Genomic DNA, 28,000 nt, shown 5'->3' with positions numbered 1-28,000 from the left:
ATGTATATTGAATAACCCCATAGCTCCACAAGGCCTTTAGAGAAAACTTGCTGTTCGTTTGGAGGACAAGCTCTGTGAAGGTTGTTGCCATTGAATTTAGCTTGCCACTGCATTGATTAAGGTGAGATTATTTTTTCCCTTGATGCTTGTCTTTTTTTTTTTATTTTTTTAAATATATTTTAAAATCCTTCAGCACAGTACACAGTGTCCACAAACTGAAGTAATTTTTATTTCCTGCATCATTTCCACACAGTTTATAAAAAGTAATGGTCTGTATTTTTGTTATGCTTGTAAATAATGTGAACACAATCAGAAGTAAGCACATGTTCAAATATCTGCCTTAGCTGAGAAGAGAGACTGAGAAGATGACAACTGGTACCCTGAAGACAATAGGATCACCTAGTCTGTAATTTCTTTTGTGGATTTAGTGATTTGCATAATCATTGCAGATAATATCAAATACTAATTAACATTTGATCAGATTTGGGGTTAACTTTCATCTCACATATATCAATATAGCTCCTCTGACTATAATAATACACTCACTTATATCAGTTGACTAGCTGGCAGTCTTCCTTTTCTGAGTTTGCTGTCACTGCCAACAATGTATTTTGGAGTGGGAGAAAATGGTGGAGAAACTGAGACTAAGTCAGTAGGTAAAGAGGAAAAAATCCTTTAAAACTGTGATGACAACCTGTCCCCTCAACGTCAATCAAAGATCTGGGAATTGTAGGAGCTTGATAATCAGTGAGGAAAATACAGACGTCCATTTCTGGTCTGCAGGTGTTGCAGTAGATATTCTATTGTCAGACAGCCAGTACTTTGAATCAAGGTAATTATTTCTTGTAGAGAAAAAAGTGTAATCTGTGTCATTATAATAGCAATTACCCATCTGTAACAAGCTGGCTACTTGGAGAATACCATTATGTTACTGAATTTCTTACTCTGTGGTCATTAGATTTTCCTCTTTCACTTCCACTTGATGTCAGGTTTCTCCCACGCTGCCCAGTTAATTCCAGCTTCAGATGCTATATGCTTCAAGTCCTTAAGCTCCTGGGAGTACTATAAAAGGCACCTGGCCTTTAAGTAGGCTGTTTTAGTAGAGAAGTAGAGAAGTGAGTACTGCTATATTGCCCTGGTGGTGTTGAGCATTGAAATGAGAACAGAACAACCATAGCCCTGTAGACAGAGCATCAATGCAGTAGCAATGAGGAAGATTTCACAGAGGGTGAAGTGATCTAAAACTGAATGAACAAGCATTAGTCATACATGAAATATTTTCTACACAGTGACCTCAGAACCAACAGCTTGGAAATCTAGAAAGCAATAGCATGAAACAAGTATGCCATTTATGTTCATTTCCAGTTAGAGCACTGTATATATCATTTATTTAGTCTCAAACTTACTGACAGACAATCTCTAGCCATTTACTACAGAAAGGCTTACTCTTTGTGTATACATTCGATCTTGCAGCTCTGAGTAAAATTCACTGGAGGTGTGAGTAACCACTGTCCCTAGAAGACCATACGCACCTACTATTTGTTGCAGCCATAAACACACCCTGAAACAGATTACAAACAAGGTGCTTAATTTCTTCCCAAAATACAATAGAAATGGGTTCTCCAGAAACTGCATACATGGTTTGCATTTCAGAGAACTGCCTGAGAACCCAGACTCTGGAGGGATCACCAAGAGACAGAAACAATCTCAGAAAGAAAAATGACTTCAGCATGACACCACATACTGCTTTGATTCTCCAGTGCTGCTTGGCTTCCAGCCTTCCAGATGTATGCCAAAGGCTGGTGCCTGTTCAGACCCATGTTCAGTGGTAAGTGGGGAACTATAACTTCAAGGATATGTATTTTTGCCTTTTGAATTTTGGAATTTCTTTCACATTCTTTCCTAGGCCAAATCCTGGTCCCACTGTGTTTGCCACTGCATTTCTAAGGTTGGAAAAGCTTACGCACCTTTAGGTAGATGTTAATTAAGTAGTACAGTCTTTTTTTTTTTTTTTTTTTTTTTTTTCCTTTTTTTTTTTCTTCATGTTAGTAGTATGAAATCATCGTCCTTGTGTTGCTTCAGTTCTTTCATTTGATTAGTACAATAGACAGCCAGCCATATATTCAAATAACATAAAAATACATCAACAAATGAAATGAATTCATGATAACATATGATTGACAAAAACATGTTCAGTACTTGTACCCACTTTGTAATAAGAAAACAAATAAACAAACAAACAAATAAAAAACACAAAAAAAACATTAGCTAAGGGGAGGAACTTAGATTTGATCACCCAAGATTGGACAGAGGGGCTAACTTAGGGATGAACAGAAGGATAATTATTTGAATAATTATGATATCACCTACCCACAACTCTCATATATTCCATTAAATTAATTTTGTCATGACAGAGAGGCCATAGTTGGGTCTTGTCAAGTTGAAAAGACCATATCTAAATTCCTTACTAGGAATAACATTGTGAATCTGCACAAAGGACTTAGATGAGCTGGCTAACCTAAGGCACAAGCAGGTCACAGGTGCCACCATGCACCATGCACCCACCAATACTTATTTACCTCCTGCCATGTTTCTCCTGTTAGTGTGTCTGTTTAGAAGTTTAGTGTGTCTGCAGTGAGCAGTGAAATGTGTTCTTTCCTGAATCTAAGGTGTCATCTGCCCAATAATGTGTTGCAGCGCAAAGATGTTCTGCTTGGAGGCTGCTACAGGAACTCTGCAGAGAGACTTGTCCAGGATGACTCCTTTAGGTTGCAAACAGTGCTGATATACTCATTACTCATTACTTGTTCATTCTTATATGAAAATCTGTGAAAGATGTATGCAAAGCATTTTTCGTATGGGAAAACTGCTTTCTTTCAGAAGGATAATGTAACCAGTTGTATCAGCATAGTCTAGAAACCTGCAGAACAGTGAATCCTGAAGGATTCACTCCAGGAAGACCAGATTGGTCTCTCTAATCCTGGCTTCCCAGGATGAAAGAAAGTTAAAGGGCTGACACAAGGGCATTTGAAGGGAAAATAATGACCTCAGTTTATATTGTTTAACATTTTAATATAAATGTGGCTTTGGATGGTGAATTTGTATTTGAAAATAAGCAAGTACTTGCTGCAATGTTAAGTAATGGAAATGCAGCTCTTTCGATTGGTGGCTCTATGCTGCTGAGTAGCAGTGTGCTTATTGTGCTGAATTACATATAACCTCAGAGCATACCTGAATCTGGTGCGATGTTCAAATGGCAGAGGCTTGCTTACCTGCTGCTTTCTGCCCTGCTTAAGCTTCCTTTTTTTTTTTTTACTAATTTAAAGATGCATGACTTAGCTTCAGGATGAGCTAGAAAATAAAATTGGTGACTCCACCTGATGCACTCAACTTCCTGATGTATCTTCCCTAGGACATTCTCATTAACTTTTCAAAGTCTGTGCATTTGGTGGAAATCCTACAAACACTGTAAGAGTGTCATAAATGATAGATGAAGTAAATAGCTCCTATCCCACAACTGCATGGAGAATGAGAGGGAAAAAACTCATAGTGTGTTTGACAGTAATTTGTATTTTGAACAATGAGTAGCAGCAAGGATACCTATTTTGATAAAACCAAGAAAATTCACAGATCATTTCTTGTGTCATAAAATATTAGCTCTTCTGAGAAGAAGACACAGACAATATTTTGGAGTCCAGTCTTGAGCTTGCAGGCAGCCCACCTCTAGCCTTTTATTGCAAAAATGTTTACTGGATATTTACTTAGTGTGCATCCAACCATGTTTGCACTTGACTGAAATTAAATGGAGCTGTGAGTAGCCCTAGAAGACCAAATGACTCTAGTCTTTCTAACAGCCAAAAAGTAATGAAGGAGTCAATGAAAAGTAGTGAAGTAATAGAGAAATTCAAGAGATAGTCTACATATCATGGAGCTATTTATTTCTGTCTATTTTAATAGGCTACTAACACTTTAGCTGAAAGATGATCATCAGAATACTATGAATATTTTCAATGTTGAATAAAGCATCAAATAGCAAGGAAATAATCAGTATTACAATGATTTGCAAACTTCATTCTATTTTCTTTTAATATATAAAAAGCTGTAAAGGATTACTATGTTATTGGCCTTGTGTTACACTAATTTGTACCATTCAGATATATTCATCATGATGGTCATCGCTTCTTTGCAGTGTAGTTATTTACACAGCTTTCAACATATCTATGTTCCTTCTTGAGAGCAAAGAATATCTGTGAAGAATAAATACTGTCACAAAATCAAGAATAAATATTTTGGATACTTCTAAGTTGTGATAGATTTTATTGATCCCATTTTTGACCTCCACCTTGGCTGTGTACTTTGTCTCAAGAGCATAAATATAGTTTTATTTCCAGAAGTCTTTCTCCAAAGTGATTCTTTCTCACTTGAATTAATTAGATAAAAAGTGATTTGGGATTTCCCATTGTCCTTACATTTTTTTTTCAGTCACCCTCTTAACTTCCATAGATTCTTCAAAAAAAAAACAATTGTCCTAAAAGCACATCCTGTGTCATTCTGGCTATGTGTAAACAACTGCTTGTATTTCTTAGTATTGGAAAACAGAAAATGTTTAGTAATAACAAATATTTGCCTCATTAAAAAAGAGACTTCATACCTCTATAGCTAAATGGCAAATTAGGAATGATTCTCCTGATTCTCTTTGTGGTATACAGCAGAAATAGTAACTTTTTTTTTTTTTTTTTTTTTTTTTTTTTTTTTTAGTATAACAGTACATTTTGTAGTTTTATTTCTATTATACTTACAGATTTTAAGTATTATAGAGTTTATAAGTATATGTAAGAAGTGTGTTAGTAATTATGTAGCTTATTTAATGGAAGGAAAGGGGTTTTGTTACACAGAACTAACAACTGTCTGCATGGTTGTTTTTAATAAGTTGGTTATCCATATAAAGGGAAAAAACTAAATGGATAGGGAATTTTGTTTTCCTCCCTGACATGTAATATTGTTTTTACATTGTTCCAGGCATATTCAGTCTGTTAGAAAATAAGAATTTGGAAAAAATTGAATGTTAAGAAAAAAAATGTCCACAAAACTCAATTTTCCTCTAGAAAATAATATGAGCTAACACCATCTCAGGTACAGGTCCATTGGTTTATTTGGCAGTATGTTTATAGTTAGGCTCTCGACAGCCTCAGTCTATGCCTCAGGCCCTGAACAGCCACTACAGAACTGTTCAGAAGCTTGACAGAACTCAGAAAGTTGCTCTACTCCTTTATGCTTCTTGGACAGAAACCAACAGAACAGCATGTGCCATGATGCTTCATTCAGCAAGACCTCCAGATAATGCCTCCACTGTCAGCTAAGATCAGTCTTCTTAAACCATGTGTACTTCCCTATTCTATCAAAATTGAAACGCATATCATAATATCCACCATGGTCATCCATGCTATTCTTTGCCTACACGGTAGGCAGATTCTTAGCAGTCTTCCAGATTTCCCTCCAATTATGGGTAAAAAAGTTATGGGTCACAAAGCAGACCAGAAGGGAACTATAGAAGTATCAGTAGAAGATTTCTGTGCCCAAAGGCTAGCTTTTGCACACTTGCACAAAGTTCAAGAAGTGAGAAGTTAGAAGGGTTAGACACTTGGTCCAGCTTTCATGCTTGCATAGAGGTGCCACCCAGGAGCTTCTACTGCAAATGTTCACTGGTTTAGAGTAGTTATAAAGTCAGTTCTTAAACTACCTGTCCAAAATTAAGAAAGTACTGTTTTGAAAATGAGGAAATAGCATTTCCAAGTTCCTGCAGTATACACAGAGGTATTTTAGGGACTGTGCTGCCATTGTCTATCCAAGTAGTTCTGGCTTGTGTATCATGGTAAAGTATTGGAAAGTCTTGCAGCTTTGGCCAAAATTCTGTGGATTCTCTCTGTGGCATCCTGTGCTGTATAAAGCTATTTTATAGGAAACTGGAAAACTATACAAATACCAATATAAAGAAAGCTGTCAAACTGACCATCCAAATTCAAAACAAGCAAACAAACAAAAAATGAATAAACAGTGTCTAAAGGAGCTTGTTCCTGCTCCTCTCTGCTTTTCTCACTACTCTTTTTCTCACTATTTTCAGTACTGCACCACTTATGCGTAAAGCTTAAATATTCCGTAATTACTGCATTCCTGTCTGAAACACTAACAGTGAACTTAGGTAAAAATGCCACCTTGAATCATGTTATGTGGTGCCATCCTACAGGTGCAGCACACTCTAGTGTGACATAAAACAGCTCAATGCACTCTACTACAAGCTAAATAAGGAAACAGAAATAAGACATAATTTCATTCAATATGCCATTGTTGGGAAAGAAATTGCAGCAGCAGAAAAATATTTTTATTACTCTCTTTTTTTTTGTAAAGTAAAGTATTTTCATTTTCTCCCTCTTAGCATCTTTTTATTTTAAGGGATATACACAATGATTTATTTATTTATTTATTTTTCCAGGAGGTGGTAGAAGACTTCAAAATAAACTAAATGTAGAATGAAATATAAGATAAATTCTTATCTATCAAGTCATGACTCCAGTGATGAGAAAAGCACGGGTTTGCACTGCACTATGTCTGGTTTAGCTGTTGCAAGAAATTTAACGGGACTACTGAGTATCCAAACACCAGAGCTCCAGATGGGTTCCTATGGTCTTGCTACCACCATGCCAGGGATCTTCTTGCCTATACGTGTTACTGCTTGTGCAATACCTGCTCATTCAGTTCCTACAGCCATGAAGACCTCTCCAGAGAAGACGGTTCAATCCTTGAGAGGCCTTGTTTCAAGTGTTGTGCTATTTTGGTGGAAAAGTTAAGGGAATGAAAAGAGATAGCTAAGTGTAATAGAGTAATAGAATCAGAAATAATAAGGAAGACAAGGTTCAGAGTTTAAAATAGGAAAGAGAGCTACAGAGGTTAGGAAAATGATGTTTAAAAACATCAGTTTTTAAAGCTGGAAGGGAAGACAATAAATATCTCTTCAGGTGAGGAACCTTTTCTATAAGAGAACCTACTTTTTACTGTTATGGGGTCTTAGTACAGTTTCTAACTGGCAGTGTGCAGAAACTGCAGGTTCATAGTCTTTACTTCATTGATTTTCATATTTCAGGAATCCATGTTTCAGATGGCTGAATTCTGAAAACTACTCTTCATCATATCTTTGTTTGGTGTACTGAGCAGTAAGGTTTCTGCTGAAGCAGATATCTGCTGGAAATTAGAAAAACTCAAGGTTTGGCCATGACCTCAAGTGAACTAAATAAAGATTTTCAGATGGTCATGGACAGTTATAAATTTTTTGATCAAGAAATGAAATATATTTGTGATGTTTTTGAGAAGATATGCAGAAGAGTGGGATCTTTTGAACACTTCTGGAAATAATCTGTTGGCCATTCTTTGGATGGATTTGCTTCCTTAAAAAATCATAGATCTTTAATTCTAACTTTCAGTGCATTTGTAAATGTTGAAAAAAAAAATAGTTTAGATGCCTTAGGTGAAATTTCATTTCATGTTGTAACATCTGAAACTAAGAAATTCAGAAGTGTCATCCGGACATCACTCCTTGTGTCACCTAATTTTCCATTATTTTGCAGAATATAAGGAAGATTCTTTGCTCTGCTTTATGCAGCAAGCTCAGAGTTCACTCAAAGTTTCTGTATATAGTCAAATCCCTCTAATGATCGCCTAGTGGTAGAAAAAAAAACAACATTCAGTAGAAATGTTTTCTCAGTAGAAAAACATTCTTCTGAGAATTTAATAACTTAAGCTTGCTTTCCTCTTTTTAAAAGAGGTTTCTTAATTCTAGAGTACCTTGTACGTACTGTTTAACATCAATGGACATTAAAGTATTCTTTCAATTCTCCAATACGATAGTACTAGGTCAGTGACTTATTTCCTGCCAATCTGTACTGCTATTTTTAGCACAAATACCCTTGAACACAGTTTAAAACACATTAGACATTTGTTATCCCTCACATAATATGCATGAACATGATTAATCTGTATTTAATTGAGACTGAAAGTGAAACAAAAAGCAATGGAAAACACTCTGTTCATCCAGCAATTTATGTAAACCAGCATTATTTAAACTCTAACACATCATCTAATTTATCGTTGACATTGTAGAAAAGTGTATGTTTATACTTACCCACAAATATATTAGATATGTGCATCAGTCTGATGTACAACTCACAGTGAGGTGTGAATCAATGCAGAAGTTCACTGAAATATGTGGAGATTAGCAGAAGGAAAGGAGCTAACCAAAGGCTGCATATGATCAAGTAGCATAATGCAAATTTTATATTTACAGTATGTATAAATTAGATGTCATCAAATGTATACTGAAACAAAACAAAACAAAAAAGTAAAAGATTCAATTGCAGCATCCTATTTCTAGCAGCAGGAACTTGATTTTAAAAACCCTGAGGGCCTCAATGTGAGAAAAGCTGGCATTTTACATAGATCTAAAATGCTGTATACTTTTGCACTGTGGCAACTTACACTGGGGAGAGAGAGATCACACTAGAGGATGTCTATGTTAATGATTAGTCAGGTGTAAGGGATAATCTCCTGAGGGACTCAGCAAGGAAAGCAGAGATCTCAGCTGATTAAAATGAATCAATACTGTAAGAACAGATCTTAGCTAAAGTTACAGAATGCTTGAGATCTTTGATTTCAAGCATTACTAGATTGTGAGCAAATCTGTTCTGCACACCTATAGTGGCAGCAAAGCAGACCAAGCTGCTAGCATGAAAACTATTGGATAGCATAAGAGCCTGGACCTTTCCAAGATCTATACAGCCCTTACATGCTGGAGTATTTAAGTTCTCCCCATCATGTTTGAAAAAAGCATCCATAATATGCCTAAAATGTTAAAGCCTCTCTGATGTGTGACATCCAAAACAATAATTAATTTGAAGACACATCACTGAGAACCAGAAAACCCATATTGCATTCTTTATATTTGTGATTTGTGATCAAATCACTCAAAATATGAAATCAGTGTGAGGGCAGAAACTTGCTTCAGCTGCTGCACAGATATATTTACATATATGGTGAACAATGAAACCAGTGTTTATGTTCTCCAGGCTCACAAGTGTAATTGTAAAAATTTCATGGAAATTGCATGAACTCTCTTGCACAGCTATGGCTTGAACCTCGTTTTAGAGCTCATCATCTCATCTACATGCCTTTGCATTACAGGTCTGGAAATGATCCTTCTTACCTATTTCAAAACACAGGACTTCAGGTTATTTTCTTCAAAATATCACTACTCTGAGATCTTTGGCAGACCCAGACTGGTAGTATAATCCCTGAATTTATTGCTTGGAATTGGGAGGCTACAAGCTAGAACTAATGGCACAGGACTGTCAAGCAATTGTTTTAAAGACTACAAAAGGAAAGAACAATTCTGCATACAATGAATGCACTTCCTTTGTCATTTCTCCAGAAGTTTAAGTGCCTATTTGGAGAGATATAGCCAGCTCATGTGGTGTAATATATGCTCTGAGCACATTGCAATGAATTGTTAGGTCCTGTTGGGAACTACCTGAGAAATTTTAATCTTCAGGCACTAACTGTAACAGCTTGATGGTTTATGTTTTGAAGATATCCATAGCTAAATGCCATATCCAGCTACTCTATCTGTTCTTCCAAGAGAAGCGTTCCGATCTTCCCCCTGTTGTATGAAAGGCCTTTTGGCATTCATACCATCCAGTGTGATCAGCTCTTTATGTTGCTTAAATGACTTTTCACATACACAAATGTCACAATTTAAAGGTAAAATCTGTAGTTATTTAGCTCTTAAAGCAACATTTTCAGGTCAAATTATCTCATGGGTTTGAATGTACCCATGGAGCAGAGTCTGTGTTGAAAAGGGAAAGCATCTCCCATAAAGCACAGATATGGAAAGCAGCCCTGATTGCACACATCCTCCACCAAAGGAAATTTATGTGGATGTGAGGGCTGTCCTTCCCTTAGATTGTGTCTTCATGGTCATTTAAGCATGGCAACTCACATGAACTAAAGAGGGTTAAACTGAGCTTTCTGTCTTTTGAACAGCAATTTTCTTTCATAGAGTGCTTAGAGAACTCCATGCTGTTTCTCACTGACAAGCCAGGCTCAGCCTTAAAGCCTTTTCCCACACGAGGGGACCAGCACAGCTTTCCCTCTTAGTGCATTCTTCTTGTTGGACCCAGCCTGGCTGCTTTCCCTGGCTTACCTTACTGCAGGGTGAGCTTACTCCCAGGACTCCTACCTTCCCTGGGTGCTGCCTCTGCCATTACATTTTCCAGTACCATCTGTTCCCCTGTGAAGGGTGTGAGACTTCTTGGCTAAGGTCTGTATTGCCTTTTATTCCTTGAGGTCTGCAATATATCCACAAGAGCAGAGAGCTGGGCTGAGAAATGTCCTTTGCAGTGTTGTTTTGACCATATATTCCTTATGAATTGATGATTCATGGGAGAAGATCATGATATATCATGTTAGGCCTGTTTGAGACTATAACATTCATTCACAGAGTTTTGGCATGTCATTTGCTCAGGGTTTGTAGCAGTTGTTTTAGAGGTTTGTCAGAGAGTAAAGACTGATATGAATAATATAATTTTCTGTAGTAATTGTTTTTTATCAGAAAAAAAATCTTGTTGAAGGCTCTATTATTTTGTTCTGCCATTTTCTTTCTGTGCTTAGTGTTTTATCTGTAATTGTTACTACAGATCTTTTTTGGACTTGCCTCAAGGATAGTCCCACATATTTCTTTGGCAAAACCTTAAGAAAAGTTTCATTGCTGCTTCTTTCATTCATTTCCAGCTGCTGAAGTTCAATAAAAACAGACGCTATTGAATGTTTATGTGAGATACAGAATACTAATGACTTACTGTTTAATACCAGCTAAGAGCAAATTAAAGCCAAACAATCTGATGATGAGGAAAGTATCTCTATCTGCATGGGGAGAAAATACAATGGAAAAATGAAATGCAACAAATGAATCTGGTTTATATTTTGGTACTGTGTGCAAACGTATATAAGAACTTAATTCAATTACCATATGAACTGAGAAAATAATGTGAAGTAAATACTGTGTTTAAATTTAGCCTTTTTCAATTCATTTCATAAATTGCTCATGAGCTGCTTAAAAATATGCTTGTCACCATGTATTTATTATTCACCAAGTACATTTCAGCAAATAATTATATTTAAATCTCATAATGTGCTGCAGATAAACCTACCTATATTTGAAATGTCTGTACTCTTTTGAATTCAGTCATGGCAGGTATTTAATTGGCAACTCCTTATAAATTAATGAAAATAAAGATTTTCTATAATTTCCATCTTGTTCTTCTGCTCCTTAAGCAGGAGCAGTACCTTACTTAGCATGAAGCGACAAAGCTATACTGGCTTCAGTTTTGACTTTCAAAAAGTTCCAGATGGCCAACACATAACAAAATGTACCTTATGTTGATGATCTATTTTGAATACTAAGTTGTATGCACATAGCCTGAGCTTCTGTGTGGATGCATCCTGCGCTGAGTGTTGAGAGGAAAACACTTACTTAGCAAGGGTGACTCCAGTGATCCTGAGGAAGGCGAGGTGAGCCTGCTGTAAGGGTGCATCTCTGTCCCTCTTCGATGTGTAGGCAACACAGCCTATCCATTTTATGTGATCCCATTCACATGAGAGGAGTCTTTCATGCTGTATGCAATGAGTTGATCTTGTGTTATTTCCATAATGCAGAGAACTTTCATTGGCAGATCTGTTAATGCACTCAGTCATATTTATCACACATACTGGAGGTGAAACTGCACCTTGGCTTCTAGTTTGGAAAGCCCTAAGCACTGGGTTATAAAAAGAGAAGAAAGAAGATCCTAATACTGGGGCAGTTTTTAGGCAACTGTGTATTTCAGCCCATGCAGAGTGTCACAGGTCTTCTGCAATGCATCACTGAGCTTCTAGAGCCCATCACTCTCAAGCCAGCATTTGACTCAATGTTAAATTCTCCATAAATAACTACTGAGTACACAGTAAGTTTCCTAGTCCTGAAAACTGTTCAGCTCCCACTGAGTTACATGATGAATTAACTCTGGAATTTGCGAAGGTCGTAGAAATTGCAAGGACGAGTTAAAATACTTTTCTAACAGGAGCTGACAGCTAGGGATGGGGAAGGACTGGGATGTGTTTCATGCAATGTTTTAAGTTTTCCGGGCTGCCAAGGAGACTTTCACAGAACATGTCTGATCACGTCTCTATCTAAGAATTTCTAAAGCCAATTTCCTGAGAAATCCATGAGAACACTTTATAAAAAAAAAAAAAAAAATGAAGTTACATGTTAAACCATGTATTCTAACCTGAACACCTGTATTGCCTATAATGGAAATTAAGTGGCTAAATCTCTTGGCTGTACTTTGAAAATATACTGTTGGCATTAGTCTGATGCTTTTCTCTGCTTTCCACTGTAGATGAGTGACCTTAGAAAGAAAAGATCAGAACATTTTTAATCCAAGTATTTATTGAATTAGCAACAGGAGAAAATATTCTGTTGCTTTCAACGTTCATGTTACAAGGTTTGCCATGATCACAGTGCTCCAACTGTGCAGATAGAAAGGATTTGTGTTGCATGGGTAATAGGAATTTTACAGCATGATTAAAGTATTTATGTATTTTACAGTTCTAGAAGGATTTTTTAGGCATATATTAATATATATTTGTAGTACTGAGACATGCTGAGAATGTTTAGGGTATTTTTTACATTTTCAATTTACAATTCATTGTAGCTTGACTTTTTTATTTATTTCTTTTTCTTCTATTTATTTATTTTATTTTTCTTCCCCTGCAAATATTTGCAGTTTTTGAGTCACAAGCAGTCTGTATTGCCTGGAAATGCCATACCACCAGGCATATCCGTGTGTCCAGAGATTTCAACAGTGGTCTTTCCAGTAGTTATATGGAGAAAGTATCTAGACTTGTAGCTAGGAAATTGTTTACTGATGCTCTGCAGTGTGTTCCCTATATCATCTTCTATGGGCATTCGGTTCAACACAGTACAGAAAATGATGTTTTTTCCTGTGAGACTGCTGCCTCAGCTACACCAAAATGTTCTTCTCTGGGAAATTTGCTAGTTCATTCCTCATAACTATACCCAGATGTCAGTGTTCTGGCAAAGACATTCCTCTGTCTTGGGTCAACTTACTCTGCTAAGAAGAACCGTATTGGTCCTTTCTGAAAGCTGCCACTCCAGTTTCTTAGGGCAGATATATCAAACATTATCAAATATGCTGAATGCTAATTTTCTAAATTATCCTTTGCAGTTTTTCATTCCTTGGCTATTTCAATAGAAAAAAAAAATATTAAAGTTACCTCTCTGTAGAAAAAATACTGATGAAAACCCAACAGAATTTTCAGTCTGGGAATTTCTTAATATGACCATTTTTTCCACTCAACAGATTTTTAACTAATCATTTAGACTACCATTTCACTAAGAATACAAATTTATTGAGCTTCAAATGGGACTGTAACTCAGTTTCCCTGTTCTTAAATGCAAATGAAACAGGTTCACCAGGTGAAAGTGTCTTACGCTTTTTGCTTATACTTGCTCAAAATTAGCCTATAACCTGCTGTTTCAAATATCCCTAGTGTAGGAATATGTGGATGACATCAGTCAGAGTAAGAACTGGCCTAATGTTCACTGAAAAGCTAAACATATTTTTTGTGTATTTTTTGAAACATTTGTACAGTTATTCATTACTTTTTTATTATTATTATCTTGCCCTGCTTGTCTCCAGACTTGACTGGGAGCAGATGTGGAAAAAAATGTATAATTTTGGAAAATGTTACAGCCTACCAGGAATAAATAAAAATAAAAAAAAAAAAATAATAATAAACTTACCAGATTTTATCTTAATTTTATTGATGTCAGTAATTCAAAAAGTTATTGTGGTGGTTTTACCGTGCTGGGCAGCTAAACCCCACAACTGCTCTCTCACTCCCCCTCCTTTAGATGAGGAGGGGGAGAAGTAAAGCAAAGAACAACTCACGGGTTGAGATAAGGATAATTTAATTAAAGGGAAATAATTATAATAATTAAATAAAGACTACCATGAACTAAACAATTTAACTAAGGGGAAATAAAAGGGAAAGGGGAAAAAGGGAGGAAAACAAACAAACAAAATAAATGAAAGCTATATGGAAGTGCAGAGGAAAGAAATTACTCTCTACTTCCCACAAATGAGCAATGATTGACCACGTCCTTGAAGCAAGGCCTCAATTCACGCAGCCGGTGTTCGAGAGGAGGACTGACATCTTCTCAACGAGAGCCCACCCCTCCCCTCTTCTTCCTGTTTCCACCTTTTATTGCTGAGTGTGACACCACATGGTATGGAATATCCCTTTGATTGGTTTAGGTCAGCTGCCCTAGTGATGTTTCTCTCCTCACTTTTTGCCCACCCCCTAGGAGGGTTAGAGAAAGGCCCAATGCTGTGCCACTGCTGCTCAGCAGTAGACACAACACTGGTGTGATAACACTGCTGTTCCAGCTACAAGTACAGAGTACGGCACTGTATGGGCTGCTGCCGGGAAAGTTAACATTCCAGCCAGACCCAGTACAGTTATAAAGTAATTCAGAAAGTTATAAAATAACTTTCCTCGGTGGTTTCTGCACTCTCTGGAATCAGCCTACTCTTTGTCAAACAAATTCAATACTGCTCTTCAGGCTTTGCATGTGTCTTCTGTTTTACCTTTATCATTCACAGACAGCCCTTGTGCTCATTTACTTCCTTCTGCTTTTCCATTTCAGCACCCCCACTGGCCCACAGCATTGGAGAGCCTCCCTTGTGAAAAGCTAGTGGGGGCCAGCAACACTGAGATGAATGATAAAATTATTTCCAAATCATAAGCTCTGATAGCCTCTAATAAGATTCATTATTATACTTCACCCTAACCCATATAATTTCCTGTAATAATCACATAAGAACTGCTTATCTAACACATTATTTAAGAAAAATAAAACTAGGGAATTCAGCATTTGAAAAAATACAGTTATAGAACAGAACCAAGAGAGAGAGACTCATAGGGTGAAAGCTCTTTGCTAAGGATTAAACCTGTAATATGTCAGCAGTAGATATCAGTGCTATAATTACAGATGATATTAGTAAAACAATTAAGCATTTTAAGTCACAAAAACCTTTCAAGAAATCACTAGTAAACTAAAAAGAAGGCCAAAGGTCATCTCATTTAATTGTCAATTTTTTTCACAATCGATTTCTAAAATGTCTCAGGAAGAGAGATATAAGTGAACCCTGAAATCTCTCCTCTGTACTGCAGGTCTTGGTTGCATGCTATGGATAAGATAAAAAATCCAGGCCTTCTGTGTGAGCAGGAAACTTGTCCCAGCTGAGAACTAGCAACTTTAACAATATTTAGAGTTAAATGTTCTCTTAAAATGCTTAAGTTTTTCAAACTTGGACATCCATCCCTAGATCCAGCTGTTTTTATTTGGAACCTGAATTAACCTTATGAACATGTAAGCTTATGAACACTAGCTGCATCTCTACCTTTAATCCCATAGCTGCTCCAATCCTGCAGAAAGCAAACTCACTTGAAAATGGAACAGGACTTAAAATGGAGCATTTCAAAAAGGATCGCTTCCCAGACAGTCTTGTGTCAATACTGTATTGCTTTATGAAACGTGTTATAGCCAATAGTTGCATATGCCCAGTGAAAAAAGCAAGACTTGATTCTTTAATAGCTGTGTTAGCATGTATGCACAGGTTTCTTTATAGCATGGAAGAGAAGACAATCCCATCCTTCATAAACTGTAGCTCAATGTGTACTGTTTTTTTTTTTTTTTTTTTTTTTTGCTTTCTCTTTGAGTTTTGCATACCTGTGGTCATGCACCTCAGCTCAAACATTTCTAGTATTTTCAGCTTCTCTGATGAAGGTAGGACTTCCCACTTCATAGTAATGTAGACAGTTCACAGATAAGCATTTCCTCAGAAACTGACACTTGGTAAATGTGAGGGACAGGAAAAGAAGGGAACTTTTATGTTAGCATCAAAGAGATTTTATATGATCTGGTACGATTGAAAGCAAAGAATTTCTACTACTACGGTAACAAAACAAAACAAAACAAAAGTGGAATGATTTCCTACATGTACATCCTCCCTTTTCTGATTTACATGTGGAATTCTTTGTCGGGGTAGAAGTTTCTATTAAACGCAGTTGTAGTTCCTTAAGAAGACACACCCTCACCCCACAAACATGCATACACATAATTATTTCTATTAAATTCTGTAGAATTTCTCACTAGGGTTTTGCAGAACATAGTTGCTCCATAAATTATTTGCAAAAACAAGAAAGTAAAATATAATTCAACAATTTTTGTACATACATTGCTTTATATCGCAATAGTTTACAGCTGTCTGAGACTAACTGGTTCATTTCATTCACAGTGATTTATTTATTAATGTTGTTGATTTGCACAACAAAAACTGCTTGGAGTGCACTGAACTGTTATATATAAAGTTGATAAATATATTTAATTTATTGATTTGCAAATGGCAAATTTATTTCATCTAAAAAGTTTATCGGTTCATAAGAATGAAATATTGATTTTTGTGTGCACTATAAGTTTTAGATGTGCACTTAAGTAGACACAACAGAACTGCTTACATTGCTTTGTGAAAGTCTATCTAGCTTGTTGTCCTTATTGTTATTTTGAGGGCTTCATGGATAGGTTATAAAAATGAATTTTTCCAGATTCTTCCTCTAAGACAGTCATGTATCTACTTTTTGACTTCTCAGTCAAAAGCACTTTTAAACGGATTCGCAAAACACTTTTAATCAGTAGATCTTTAGAATAAATACTCATTACCATAATTGTAGATTTATTTCTGCCTATAATTTCTGCAATTGGCTATTTACATGTATGTTCTGTGTTTTCTGGTGAAGAAAACAATGTGTTTATTGAACGATAATGAGAAGTATTGTAAAATTCCTACACATGTATAGATGAATTGAATGGTGAGTTAAGGCTGAGACTGATGGTGCTGCAGACAGAGAGAAAATTTGTCTTGAAATGTTCATGCGTTAATACCTCTTAGCCCTGGGGCTGAGAAACCTTCAAGCACATCACATCAGTGTTCCCCAGTCTCAACAAGTCAGTTCAATGACTTGCAGATTCCCTGTTATCCCCTCACACATTATTTGTGTCATTGTACTGAGTTTCTAGTAAGAGCAATGTTAGGAGCTGCACTGATTCTTTATGTCTATATAGAGTTTATATTAAGATGCCTGTATTTACATAATAAGGCTAATCACTGAAGTGAAAGACTTCCCACCAGAGTGAAGGAATGATTTTGCTGACATTGCATGGACACACAGGTATTCAAACATCATCTATGAAGAAAATAGGTCTAGTAATTTTACAGACTCCCTTCTTGTGCTGTTCTTCTCCTTTCTTCTCCCACTGTATCTCAATCCCATTCCCTTCTACAGCTCTGCTGATGTAATTGATCATGGGACTAAACAGTGAATTGTAACACTGTAGGGACTCCATCTCAGCCAGACCCAGTACAATAGAGTCTCTAAATACTGCTTTATTTAGTTTTCCATTATTAAGTCAAATAAAAAGCATATATGTTTTCTCCATGAAGTCTTTCCATCGAGTAATAAGATATATTTCAGTTCTGGAAAACATTAATTATTGATTTTCAAGGAAGTAATTGTCCCAAATGTAGGTTTGGCCTGAATAGACGAATTATGGTATAGACATACACATAAACAGGTTAGGCTCAAACTGTTAAGTTGATCAGGAATTCAAGGTTTAACAAAGGGCAACATTTACTTGCCCAGATTATGTATGTAAGATTTCCAGAATAAAATGAGCTTTACTTGATAAAGAACATGCTCATTGCCATTTGGGAAAAGTAGCTAGCTTGACCACAAATAGGAAGGTGTGAATAACTTTGTTTCTTCACATATCATATCCTACTCAAAAGCAGTATCACATTTTATTTATTTATTTATTTTTTTTCAGCAACAGGCAGATGAGATCAGATCTCAACAGGAAACCTAAACCTATTGTAACAATTAATGCTGTTAATGTTGATTTGCTGTGATTTCAAGATTTTATTGAATGTCTGAGTCATCAGGTGGGACTGCATCACAGATTAATTTTGTCCCAGATATTAGCTAAGTTATTTCTAGCTATGCTAATAGTCCTGAAGGAATATGACATCTGCCACACAACAATCAAAATACAGAGTTTTATCTATTATGTATACCCATGCAGACTCATGTTATTCCACTACCTCAACCTTTACACTTACCTGGAGACATGAAACTTCTGAAACTATCTACTGATGACTATAACGAGTCTTAAAATTATTACTAGTAAAACAACAGCAGCTGGGGGGCTCCAAAGCTAGTAACTATATGAGAAGACCGAAATTCTTCCATCACAGAGCTTATAGTATAAATGAAAGATAGAAGAAAAAATATACAATAAACAAACTGGAAGAATACAAGGTAAAATGGAAATCATAGACTAAAGAGAAGATAGTTATCATAACAAAGATAAGTTTTTAAGAATGTTTAAAAATTGAATAAAGAATATAGTGGCTTCTGGGATCCTACTGTTAGCTTCTTTACCAAAGGACCTTCTACACAAGCAATAAGAATCATAACTCAAATGCATTATGTGGGGAACCTGACAAGTGAGTTTTGAGTGTAATTCTAAACTGATTAGTGTATAAAAATATCCAGGGAGATGTTCCATTAAAAGTGCTTGTAAAAAAACACATAGATAAAATCATTTTTTAAAGGAATATTTATTTTCAGTTCAATTTAAACAACTGACTTTTGTAACACATACTAAAATCTTTAGGAAACATTCTAAGAAATTTCAGAATTATAGCCACAGGGATAAATTAAATGCATTTCAGTTTTGCAGATTAAAATACAGAATATGTTTGCATCATTCTGCATTTTATTATGTTGCTGCCTTTTGGTATGCTTTACATTAAAAATACATGACTGACACTCTTTATACCAGTAAGCCATTTTATTGGAAAAAAAAATATTATTGCATTAAACTACATTCCCAGGAATTATTTGAATAACCTAAAAAAAAAGCCGCATTGCATGTACAATAGTGCAATTCACTTAGCTACTGTATAATATAAAACACTTTATACAGAGAATACAAAACAAAATTACTAGTTTACATATTATACTAGCCAGAGTATTATCCAGTTTTAAATATAAACTTAACACTTTTAAAATCAATCTGGTCAAATGACATTTTAATGCAAATTTGAGCAACAAATATACATATTAAATGTATTCCAGAAGTGTCTCAGTTATGGGAAAAAAAGAAAAAATAATAATAATAATAAAAAAAAAAAACTTTCATCATTGTGGAACTCAAGAAACATTAGTTATTGGAATTTTACAGTATGGATGACCTATTTTCTTGGATTATGGATGAAGAATATACAATCAAGCTAAAACAGTTATTTAACTTTGAGTGTATATATCTCTACCACAAGGATCCTGTAACTCTTTTAAAAGTTAGTATAACTAAAATCAGAATTGTATCATGGCTCCATCCATCAGGCTCAATTACGCTTTTAATAATAAACATGATGCATGTTTAAAGAATATTACTGATGAAAAATAAAATGTCAGCAAGTAGAGCAAATACATAATCTCAGCTGTGCTGATAATTTTATTACATTTCTCCAAGAAAATCCCTTCTGTGTACTAAGAAATCTATTGGACATTCTATTCATTAATAGTCAATGACTGCTGTTTTAATATCGAGTTGTTTCAGTCACTTAATCTCTCTTTTTTTTTTTTTTTTTTTCCCTTCTACACCTATCAAAATCCTAATTCCTATTGTTCCATGAATTAAATTCAATTTTTATTGTCTATTCATTTGCCTTACCAGATCATCCTTGCTGGTATACATAATGATCAGTGGATATCCTATGATCTGGTTCTGTCCTAGAATCCCATTGTATTTTGCATACATTAAGGGTAATGTGTATGCTTCCCATAAATGATCTACTTATTAGGATGTTGTAAAGTTTCATTTGATGAGTTTTTTTGCTGTAGGAATTTCTACAATAGTAATCTTATCTGCAAGAAAAAATAATGAAAAATATGTATTAAATATGAGAACAGTCTGATTTCCTTATCACTTTTTTCCTCTCAGTGTTAACCACTTATGATCCAAACGTACTAGTACAGACAATAAAAAATGTCAGTTTATCTTGAATGGGAGAGAAATTGTGCCAGCAAATTGACTTTTTATTTTTTTTATTTATTTATTTTTTTATTTTTTTTTGTGGTTTGAAATGCATCTTTGAGGTTGGTATTAGCCCTGAACTGGTGGTAGAGGTTGTGCAGTTTAGTCAGCTTTTTCTAGAAGACAGGTTGACTGTGTTCTACAGTTTCTACAGAATTATAACTGTTTTTTCCAAATGATCCTCTGAGAGTATGAATTCACTCTGAGATGAATGAATTCATTCTGAGTACTAATTTTCAGAGCTGATAAGTTGTATTCAGTGAGCAATATTTGATTAACAGAAAACAGATTTCAAAAGTATGTAAATAATATGTAAATTCAGATTTTCAGCAAAAAATAAAAAGTAGAATTTTAAAACCGTGGAGATATGTATTTTTTATGTTAAAACAAAACAAAACAAAACAACACATATCTGACTTTCTTAATTATGAAACAATAATTTCAAATTTAAAAAAATCCCTACGATTAAAATAAGAAAAATTAAACCATAAAGATAAGTAACTCCAAATTATCATGAACCAATTTTGTTAATTAAATGAATAAATCAGCTGGGAATGCAACCAAAAGATATTTGATAGGATCTGGTTTCACCAGCCTATTTTTCATTACAAAATATTTTGCTTCTATTTAGTCTCCAGATTTTTTTTCGAACAGTTTTTCTTTGATGGCTAAAATGTTAAGCAACCAAAGAAACTTTGACTTTGAAAATCAACTACAAAGCAAGCTATTGCAATTTGTAAACACATTCAAAAAATTTGGCATAATACCAGTTTATGCTGAAGCAGCTGCTTTTAGAAATTAAAACACTTCTATTTTACTGCAATGGATCAATTTAGTTTGATTAAAACTAAGTCAGAAAATTGGTCCTAAGTTGTATTTTAAATACTGAGCCTAATTGCAATTCTCAGCTTCTTCAGATAGCTGAATATAATGGAATAAAATCCTCCAAACATTTACAATGTGGTTTATATCAATTCTGAAATATATTAGTAATTGTTCATTACATCATTGCAAATGAATTGAAATTATTTCAGATGTTTCAAATCCAAATAAACAGGTATTGTCTGTCAGACACTTCAATGTCCAATTATATTGGGAGGCAGGTCCATAGTCTAGCCACAATTATGATCTTAATTTCTTGCTAAATATCCCATGTTTTGTTAGTAACATTATAAAAATATCCAAAGTATGCCATTCAAAGAGATGCTGAAGCCCTCACCTATTTCCAGAAACACACTTATTTCTAGAGATTTCAACTACGCATTACCCTGAAGGTTAGATGCAAGCAAGACTTCAGTTTGCAAATTCAAAATTTGGGAAGCCATGCTAGAAACTTGTTATGTTTGCTTAGATTCAGTATACCTTGTACTTATGAGAACTGTGACATGCTTGTTCATGAGACTTGACCTGGAAAACCAGTTTCTGCTCAAAATTTTACTTCTGTATTTTTATGAATTTCATTGTGATTTTGTAAAACCAGATAATGTTATCTGTGAAAGGGGTGAAATATATTTACGTGGACTTTGGGCAAGACTCTCTCCAGCACGTCAGTGCTTCGTTGGCAAGAAAGAATTACCTTGTGGGCTAGTGACGTCCAAGGTTCAAGGCCAACACTATCTGAATAGAAATTCTGGGCTGCTGTTCCCAAACCTGACATACCTTGTGCAACAGCCACAGCAGGCAATGCCAGAGAACTTGGTTTCATCATTTTCCCTCTCCTGCCTTCTTGGAAGCCTGGCTAGGGAGAAAATTATCAGTCTGTGCCAGCAAAGAACCCCCTACACTAAGGAAATATTTTTGTTATGTGTTTGTGGCCAGACTACAGTCCAAGTATCATATCCCAGCAATAAGATCACTAAAGTAACTTTGAGATGTTGTGATGACCCTGTTCCTCCAATGTTAACTCATCACCTGCCATTATGAGAATCTCCAAATTATGGCTGAGAAAGAGAACCAGGTACACGGGGTCCCAAGTTCTATTTTTTTGGCTCATTCTGAAAGGCCTTAAACAGATCAAGCATTACAACATTCCGTTTACATGTTCATAAAAGCAAGCCTTTGAGATGTGTCAAGATTGTACTACCTTAAATTGTATTACTTGAAAATCACCTGTCATTGTTGATGTTCTTTGTCCCGTTCTGCCTGGTTGATGTGGTCCTACTGACACTCACAGGCTTCACTTCAGTGTATTCTTTCTAAACTTTCTGCAGAATGACATTAGCTGGACCCTGTATTTCTTGAGATGGTATCAGGAAAGGTTTATAACTGCTTTTATACTGTGATATGAGAAACAAATCAACATTCATATGCAGTCAGAAAACACTTGTACTTTAAAATATTTGCCATTGTGTACAGTAAAACAGTAGATTTCCCCTCAGATACATGATTGAACACTGGATATCTTTTTTCTTTAAATTTGTTTCTGGAGCCATGGTGCAATTGTTTGGGCTAGTTTAAATAACTAGAAACACCAAAAATTTCTTTTATTGTAGGTAAATGTTGGGTCTGGCTAGAGCAAGAATGATGATGGGGATCTTGACCTTGGAATAATGGATGAACAATGGGATTTGGGTGTATAGCAGGAGGTGCAGCTGCATTCATGTGTGGTGTAAATAAGGCTGGGATGTAAGCAGCATGTGGCAGTATGGGGAAGTTCAGTGGGGAAGGGTGAGTAGGGGTGGTGGAGACCAAGTGCAATGGCTGTCCTGCCAGCAGAGCAGGGTGGGCAGGAATGAGGGCTGGTGCTAATGGAGAAAGTGATATAGGGGTGAAATGTGCCTGAGAGAGGGGATGGAGGTGTGCCAGGGAGAGATGGCCACCATGGGGATGTACAGATGCTGAAACAGCAAAACGTTGCAACAGTGTATGGTGGATGGTGGTGACAGTAGCATGCTGCTGAACAGGGATGGTGGGAACTGCTGGTGTTGCAGAGAAGGCAGCTGGTCCTGGGGCAGGCAAAACTTTCAGGTGTTTTGACAGAAGTTGTTTCTGCATATGCTGCTGGGCTTGCAGCTGTAGCAACCTGTATTTGTCTACTTCTTCTGGTGAGAATGTTATAGGCTGCTGTGTGAAAGGAGGGGAGATGGATTTAGTGTACACTTCCAGTTCATTTACTGTGTCATTGTAGTTCTGCATAGCATTATCACAAAGAGAGTCTGAACTGCCTTCTGCCTGGTTAGAGTCCATGTTTACATCATGTAGTTCTTCTTTGGTCTCTGTTGAATTAGCAACAACAGAATATCTTTTAGAGGAAAAAGCACCAGGGAAATCATTTGGTACTGGGTCACAGCTTTGTATAAAGGGTTGTACTTCATTAACGAAGAGATTGGATTTTTCCTTTATTGCTGTGCTCCTTTTTACGCTCGGGCTCTGATAGCCCGTTCCTATTTGAATGATGTCTTTAAAAAGACAATGATCATAATCAGTCCCCATTGAACAAGCAACATTGGTTATCTCTGAAGCTTCAGATTTGTTTCTTTTCACACTGCATTCCAATGGACTTTCATTTTGACCTATGTCATTTTTACCTGTGCTTAGCAGTTTCTCTGGCAAAGGTAACATTGCTGTGTCACCTACTGATGATGAAAACTGAACTGCAAAGTGACTTCGTGAAAGATCCTTTAATTCCATACCAGAAATGTTTGAAAATCTCTCCGAATCACGCATTTGTTCTTGGGTTTTCTTGGACTGCACTCTTTCCAACAATAACTTGGCTGTCAGTGACTTTCTTTTTCCACATATGTCTTTTTCCAAGGTTTCAGAAGAGCGGGTATCAAAGTTTTTTGTCTGGCTGTTTACATTCAGAAATTCATAATGTGTAATTCCATCATTTCCTCTTTTGGTGTTAGAATCTCTTTCTGCATCCTCTTTTGTTTTATTCTCACAGTTATCAGTCTCTTTTGGGAAGAACCCTACGCTACTACCTCTTGATATTCTGCTGCTAGATGAGCTCTTGCTGCTTCTTGATTCTGTGGTGGAAGAACTTTTGGAGCCATTGTAGCTTCTGCTTCTACTGTGCACTCTGCCAAAATGCTGGTGTCTACATTTGCTGTGTTTAGATCTATCTCTGCGGTGTAAAACTTTATGTCTTGAACATGTTTGATATTTAATTGTGCCCTTCTGTGTACAATTTCTACTTCTGTGACTTCTAACATGGCAAAGATAATTATCATATGCATCATCAGAAGTAAAAATACAGTTGTGCTTTCTGTGTTTACATTTGTGCCTTTCAGATGTCTTGCTTTTCCTTTTGCAACAAAAAAACAAATGATTTCTGCTGTGATTATTTGATGTGGGACTAGAGGAACTGCTCATATAAGTACTTGTACTGCTAACCGAAGTGTCAGAATAGTTGGAATGTCTGTCAGAGGAGGACTTTTGAGGAGATGGAAATCTCCAGCATCTTGTAAAACTTCCACTTTCTTCATTTTCTGAATACCTGCTGTTCGAACCAGATTTATAACTAAGGAAACTTCCACTAGAATCTTTTCCACTGTCACTTATGTCACTGCTGCAGCTGGCCACATCTTGAATGGATCTGCAGTCATTTTGGTTTTCGTGATTTTCTTCAGAATAAATTAAATGACATTTTGCAGCTTTAGTCTTTCTAATCCTAGACATAAAAGCAGAAAAGGAAATGCTTTCATTTCTAATGCTCTGTTTTTTTCTTTCACAGCTATGGAAATGATGCTTTAAAGATCTTTTCTGTGGTGTTGTATGAAGACCTTTTTCTGTCATATAATCCTTTTGTGAGACATCAAGGTAAGCAGGCACTTTGGGTATATTTTCATTCAAATAATCTGAAATATACTTTTCACCATTTTTGTTTATTTCTTTCCCTATGTCTGACTCAGCTTTTTGCTTGGCCTTTCTTGGATTTAGGGAACCTTTCATCTTCTTTGGTTTCAACAACTGATTATCTTGTTCATTTGACATTTGCTTATGTTTTATTAAACCTGAGGCTTCATTTTCATCTGCAGTCTTATTTATAGAGTACTCTTTACAGCCTTCTTTGTTTGTTTCATGCTGTTTACCATCTCTGTGATTTAAAGAGAGTCTGAAGTCAAAATACAATGGATTACAGCCGTATGAAATACAGGGCTCAGTTTTTGTAAACAAAAGTAATTCTGTGGGCCACTGCAGAGCAGTGCTGCCATCTTTGCTCACTACATGGAGAAAAGGCAATTCCTGGGGCTTAGCCTCTTTAACCACAGTCTCTCTAGAATGCAATTCTGTATTTCCATTTGTGGTTTCTGAAACCTCCAAAGATCTTTCCCTCTTTACCACCCCAGGACTGTCATTAACGTTGCTTGAAAATGTGAGCTCAGGCACTGGCTGCTGTTGTGGGAGCTCAGGTAACTGGTCAGACAGTTGGGCATTGCTGTGCTTGGAGGTGTTTGGCTGTATACAAAAACTGTTAGCTTGGCATGAAGGTGAAATGAGAGTTTCCAACAATTGCTCAGACTCATTCAGTTTACTCTCTTGATCTGTTTCTCTAAGTGAACCTGAAAAATCCAAATTTGAAAGCTGTATTTTGATTTTGGAAAATGAAGGATGAACACTGACCTTTTCTTCTATTACTCTATCGCTACTTTTATCATTTTCTTTTAGCATTTTAAGTTTCACAGCTCCATGACTTGGTGCACCGTTATCCATTTGGTCTTGTGGAATAGATGGCCCTTTGTCCAGGCCTGTTTTTATATCCTCTTCCAAAAGTGTGCCAGAACGACAGCCCTCAAGAGCTTGCTTTGTTTTATGGTTGGGAGATTCACTACAATCATTTCCTTCTTCAGAGTTCTCACTAAAGACTGATGCTGAGGACTCAAGCTTCAAAGGGGCTTTTTTAGAAAATGAGAAAGACACCCCTGCCCTTTGAGAAGCATTGGTGCTATCTGGGAACACATGTGAGACTTGATTTCGAAGCACATGGCACCTTTCAGTAGGTGAATGGTGCCTGCTTATGATAAGCTGCTGTTTCTCTGGTATACTGCTGGAGAAACCTTGTCCTTCACTTGCAGTGGTGCTTTGAGGACCAGCTGTGACCGTGCCACCCTTGTGTAGGAAAACTCCATCTGGCGACTGCTGCTTTTCCATGATTAATCTGGGGGCTTTAAGCATTGGTCCACTTCCAGTGATGCTGTAAGAAAATAAATAAAAACACGGTTGTATTAATTAAGTAACCAAATTAAAATAGAACACGCATTTGGCAATACATGTTTGGTAAAAGAGTGCCACTCATAAGACACTTCCACCCATAACATCTGCAGAATCAGCCTTTGTAGCAGAAAAGGCAGTATTCTGCTTTCTTCATGTGTGTGTGTAGGTTAAAGAGCAAATTTTATTTTACCTTTATATTATTCCACAATAAATGATTTTGTGAAATATTCAGAGATATTAATGCTAATACTATGTCCAAACATTGGTGGGGGAAAGGACACAAGGTGGATTTCCATCAATATTAATGGCAACATCAGCACTCTCATTATCGAACACCATTTGACTTTCTTTGTTGTATTTTCTCCTCCTGTATTTTATTTCAATTAATTACATTTTTATTCTTCCACTAAACTCTCTGATTTTAAATCTGGGGTTTACTTTTCCCACACTTTTAAACAAAAATCAAAGTATTCTAAGGAAAACTTAACAAACATGGTGAATGGTTGATTATTTTCAGCTGATGTTTAAATGTATGGAATGACTGGAATGACTACTGTCTTTTTCCATTAGAGATGAGATGTACATAGCCAACAAAAAAATGTTATTCAAAGTAATATTTTAAACATGCATTTCATTAGATAAATTATCTACTTTTGCTATCAAAGCCTACAATTCACTTACATGAAACGATCATGGAAGCAGCTTCAGTAAAGAGTTTGATTAAAAATTAGAAAATATTTTAAACATCTGTAAGTAAATTACAACTGCCAGATCTGCATAGCAGTTATCTATAAATAGGCTAGCATGTTTTATAAGTGCTATAAAAAAGCATTGATCTCCAACATAAAGACTCCCTGGGGTAGGGTCACCTCAGAGTAAGAGAATATATATGCATATCTGAAAATGAATTTGCATTTGCCACAAACAGCATCAGAAGATACAAATCCACCCTTATTTGTACATCAGGAAGGAATTCTGTCTTGTAGAAAGTACATAAAGAGATCTTTTTGAAAGTCTCCTTGGAATAGCAAAATAAAGTTTTTTTTTTTTTTTTTTCTTTTTTTTTTTTTTCCCCCCGCAGTTTTTCTGTGCACCAGATTAACAGTAATTTTGTTGTCAGATTGTATTAGCTTGTTATAAAGTACCCTGCTGGAACCTGAGACACAGTATTCAGGGACAATAACAGTTGTGTGTGTGCACAAACTTGCCTAGCGAGGCTGACTTTCTGTCTTACCTGAACAACAACCAAGATTGCACATCTGAGCCATCCCTGAATTCATCTGTCATTACCAACAGGAATGGCACATGCTGTATTTCCAGGTTCTCTGTAATGGATATGGGACTTGTAGCTCTTTCTATAAGCAGACCCAGTTGTTCCCTTCCTGTCTCATTCAGACCTGATTTTTTACTATTGATCTTATCAGTCTATCTGAAACTACATCTCCAAGTACATAGACATAAAGGCATCTTTCCACAGGCAGTTACATTTTTTTTTCAGTAGAACTGTATGAAAATGGA

The 28,000-nt window shown here is 36.0% G+C and overlaps 1 protein-coding gene and 1 long non-coding RNA gene across 2 annotated transcripts in view; one reads left to right on the top strand and one right to left on the bottom strand.

Moving 5' to 3' along the window:
* Window positions 1–9: 9 nt before the first annotated feature.
* LOC309874727 lies at window positions 10–25,044 on the top strand. The gene is made up of 3 exons (XR_014316897.1): window positions 10–121; window positions 1,654–1,828; window positions 25,002–25,044. It is a non-coding gene; the product is annotated as an uncharacterized lncRNA (long non-coding RNA).
* ZNF804B (zinc finger protein 804B) overlaps window positions 22,775–28,000 on the bottom strand; it is a gene marked incomplete at its 3' end in the record, with an annotated part of 239,544 nt that continues 234,318 nt past the window's right edge. Inside the window, exon 4 of the mRNA XM_082753212.1 lies at window positions 22,775–26,462. Within this exon, the coding sequence (XP_082609338.1) occupies window positions 22,775–26,462 (3,688 nt within the window). The remainder of the gene's footprint in view (window positions 26,463–28,000) is intronic.

Source organism: Aythya marila (genome assembly GCF_965140915.1).
Source record: "Aythya marila genome assembly, chromosome: 2".
Classification (NCBI taxonomy): Eukaryota; Metazoa; Chordata; class Aves; order Anseriformes; family Anatidae; genus Aythya; species Aythya marila.
Note: the sequence above shows the minus strand (reverse complement) of the source record. Positions and strands in the feature narration are given on the sequence as shown.